The sequence below is a fragment of the Nannospalax galili genome, unplaced genomic scaffold, assembly GCF_000622305.1.
Source record: "Nannospalax galili isolate Female #2095 unplaced genomic scaffold, S.galili_v1.0 scaffold22, whole genome shotgun sequence".
NCBI lineage: Eukaryota > Metazoa > Chordata > Mammalia > Rodentia > Spalacidae > Nannospalax > Nannospalax galili.
In genome coordinates, this window is record NW_008347230.1 from 662038 (window position 1) to 665748 (window position 3711).

At 51.3% G+C, this 3711-nt stretch overlaps 1 protein-coding gene across 4 annotated transcripts in view; it reads right to left on the reverse strand.

Moving 5' to 3' along the window:
• The window catches only part of Anp32e (acidic nuclear phosphoprotein 32 family member E), a 29528-nt gene extending 26136 nt beyond the window's left edge, over positions 1-3392 (reverse strand). The window contains exon 1 of one of the 4 annotated variants that reach the window (XM_029568604.1): positions 2983-3392. In XM_029568604.1, the coding sequence (XP_029424464.1) occupies positions 2983-3036 (54 nt within the window). In that variant the 5' untranslated portion in view covers positions 3037-3392. Of the gene's footprint in view, positions 1-2041; positions 2176-2982 lie in introns of those variants that run through there. The other 3 variants (XM_008843738.3, XM_029568603.1, XM_029568605.1) reach the window with 3 other exon arrangements.
• Positions 3393-3711: the final 319 nt, after the last annotated feature.

Sequence of the window (3711 nt, forward strand, 5' to 3'; positions counted from 1 at the left end):
TGGATGCTAGGATTTGAACCCGGGTCTTCTACGAGAACATTCAGTGTTCTTAACCCCTGAGCCATCTCTCCAGCCCTAAAATAATTTTTTTTAAAAAACTTATATATGGGGCTGGAGAGATGGCTCAGGGGTTAAGAGCACTGGCTGCTCTTGCAGAGGACCCACATGGCTGCTAACAATGGTCTAAAACTCCAATGGATCTGACTACCTCTAATGGCCACCCTGGACATTGCATGCACATGTGCATTTACACATATGCAGGTAAACCACTCACACATTAAAAAATAAAAATAAGTCTAAAAAACCCTGACATATAATCTAGTCATCACTATAATCAATCCTTTACGTCTAAACTTAGACTAACAAGTTCAATGCCTACTTCAAATCACTAAGGCATAAAAACTAAAACTTTGAGAAAGGTCCTATGTGAAACATGTTTTGGACCCTGATAAGCAGGATCATTGCTATCTTGGTGTACATTTACACAGGGAAGGGACCCCTGGGCTACTGGAAAAAGACTCAAGTGAGCTACTCTAAAAAGGAGAGGGAGAAAAGAGTAACTATTTTATTGTTTTGTTTTGTTTTCAGTTTAAGCTTCCTCGTTTTTGTTGATAATTGCTACTGCTTTTATATTATGAAGTAATGTCAGAAATCTTTTGGAACAACCCACCTTTGGGGTGTTATTGAGGGCAAACAGTATCACACAAAACAGTAAGCCCATGACAAAACGTTACTTCTCCCTGCTACTCTGGAAGCAGTTCTAGGAGCTTTCCCACTCTTGGAGAAGGAACTGGATTTGCTATTAGATCAGAGTTGTAGTAAGAAAACTTACTGGGATGCACCTAGATGGACTTACAGCAAAACCATGGTTCCCTACCCCTAATGCAAAAAAGCTTATTTAAAGGCTAAAATAAGCAACAGTGAACACCATCTTCTCTACTACAAGCTTGAGTTTGACATAATTATATCAATGGACAGGGATGGCAGGATGATCTTCCTTTTAGAACTGAAAGCCAAGGTCCAGAAAGCAAGAATACTTGCATGAGGTTACACCATTAGTATGTGGCAGGACTGCAGTGACTCTTAAGTGTTCTGATTCTCTTAGCTGAGCTGCAAGAGGGCGTCTAGATTTGGTGTCAGAAAACCAGTTCTTCCACTAGAATCAATCTCTCCACTACTTAGAGTGATTTGGATCCAGTTTGCTAATTTGGATTTTAGAACAATACAATTCACCTTGCAAGTTTCCCCAAGGAGAAACAAATACACTTGAAAAGTGCTTTATAAACTGTCTATACAAACAAGACCGTTACTACAGCACACCGGGCTTGCAAGACGGTATAGCCATGTAGTCCTCCAAACTGGAGGCAAGAGAATGGGGAGAAGTCCATTTTTGCACCCCAAGACAGGTATGTTTCTGAGAAACTGCTTGTTTTATTTGTTTGTTTTTGGCTTTTTTGAGACAGGGTCTCCCTGCAGTCCCAGATGGCCTGGAAATTACCATGTAGACCAGGCTGGACTTGATCTCAGAAATCCTTCTACCTCTGCTTCTCGGGTACATGGATTAATGGCGTGCCCCACCACACCCAGGGATCATTTGTCTTATTTGGTTTGACACAAAGTCCCCCATTCTGTGGCCCAGGCTGGCCTGGAACTTACTGTGTAAGCTCAGGGCTGGCTTGAACTTGTTATATCCCCCTACCACGGACTCCCAGGGGCTGGAAATTACAGGCATCTGTCACCTCCCAGCTGACAGGCTGCTTTTCAAATATGAGTTTTTCTTGAAGCCTCTATTAAGCTCTAGAAAACTTCTAGTTCTGAGATAAGCCTTAAAGCAACGTTTCCTTCTCTGCTCCAGTTTCAGGGAAACAGGCAAAAACAAAAAATAAAATACAGAAATCCTCAGCACTCTGCACACTAATTTCAAGGAGGAACAGCCCCTCCCCATCCTCTTCGCTCATAGGACCCCAGTCTAAAGTACATATCCCTAAATTCCAAACTGCTCATTTCAGGGACTGCAAATCAGGAAGACTCTATCGCTGACCTGGGCGACCCCAAGTGCTGAATCCCGGCGGCTGGATGGAGGAAACCACGCGCGGCGGGAACCCACGCACGGCGGGAACGCTGAGGAAACGAGGGTCTGTGGCCGCGGGGAGGGCGGGGTTCGGTCGCGACCGCCAGGCGCCGGCAACGCCTCCCGGCCGACCCCGGGGAAGTTGACCGCGACCCGCCCCGCGGCCCCTCCCAGCCCGGACTCTTTAAGTGGGGCGACAGCGCCCGACACCAGCATACCCGGGCCGCCGGCTGCACCTCGGTACCCCGGAACACCCGAGCCCGGGCTCGGCGGTGCGCAGCCGGCTCCGAGGAACGCGTTCCGAGGTGCGGCCGCAGCCGCACGACTGACCGAGCACGACAACACGGCAGGGGAAGAAGCGGACCACGCCGCACGTCCCCTCCCCGCCTCGGGTCGCCGGGACACGGCCGTAGTCCGAGCCGGCGCCGCTGACCCAGATTCGGCGGCTGAGGAGGGGGTGCCGGCGGAGCGCCGGGTCGGCCCGAGCCCCGGGACGCCCACCGTCCTCGCCGTGCCGACTTGGCAGCTCAGCGCAAAAGTTGCTCGAACTTCTCGGGTGGCAAGGGGACCCGGGGGTCGCGCCCACGCCGCCCACCCGACAGGATGGCGCGGAGCTCAGAGTTCCGGCCGCCCGCTGCCCGCCCCCGCGAGGCTGGGACGCCGGGCTGCCAGGGAAGCCGAGGGCTGAGCCCCCGCGCACACACAAAAAACGCCCCTAGAAACTTAAGCCCTTCGCCATTTTAAGCACGAGATCCTGGTGATTTAAAACTTAAAATAAACAGCCCCCAGCCCCCACCCTAAAGTGAGGGTTCATGCCCCAGCCCTCCCCACGCACCCAGGCGGACCCCCAGACAGCCAGCCCTCACAATACAGGGCTGGAGGGGAAGGGATCGGGGGCTGAGTCATCTCACCTCCTCCGGGGCTCTGTTCTTTAACTCCAGGTTAATCTTCTTCTTCATCTCCATGTCCTCCTCCTGCTCTTCTACTATGCTCCTTTCCCCCTTCCTGCCTTTCCCACTCCCCTCAACCCGAATTTTTTTTTAAGATTGGGAAATGAATGAAAAAAAAAAAACACAAATACAAACGCCCACTACCACCAAAGGTGTGAAGAAAGAAAAGAATAGCAAATGGAGTCCAGTGAGTTGGGACTCGAACTCGGCTGCCCCCACCTCCGTGTCCGCACACCCGCGCGCGCGCGCGCGCACACACACACACACACACACACACACACAAAAGCACGCACACACAAACACTCACACGCCCGCAGTTCCTTCCCCTTCAATGGCTGCTCGGAGACTGAGCCTCCATGACACGGTACCGCCAACCCCCTGGCCTACACTCCACCCACCTCCCGAAGGTATTGGTTGGTTTTTCAGCATCGCACTATGCCATCGGGCAAGGGAAATGTCTATCTGTCTTTAGGGCGGACCTGGACCAGATACTCTGTGTCTATTGGCTCCGAACAAGCGCGCAGTTACCTCCGATAGGTTCAGGAGGACTTACGTCCCGGGGAAAGCATTTTGAATCCCAGTAGCCCCCCTCCTTTTCTTTGTGTGATTGGCGCGCTTTCCCCAGGCTCTGGGTTGGTTTGGTGCCTGTTAGATTTGTTTTTGTTTGGGTTTTTGTTGTTGTCCTTTTTT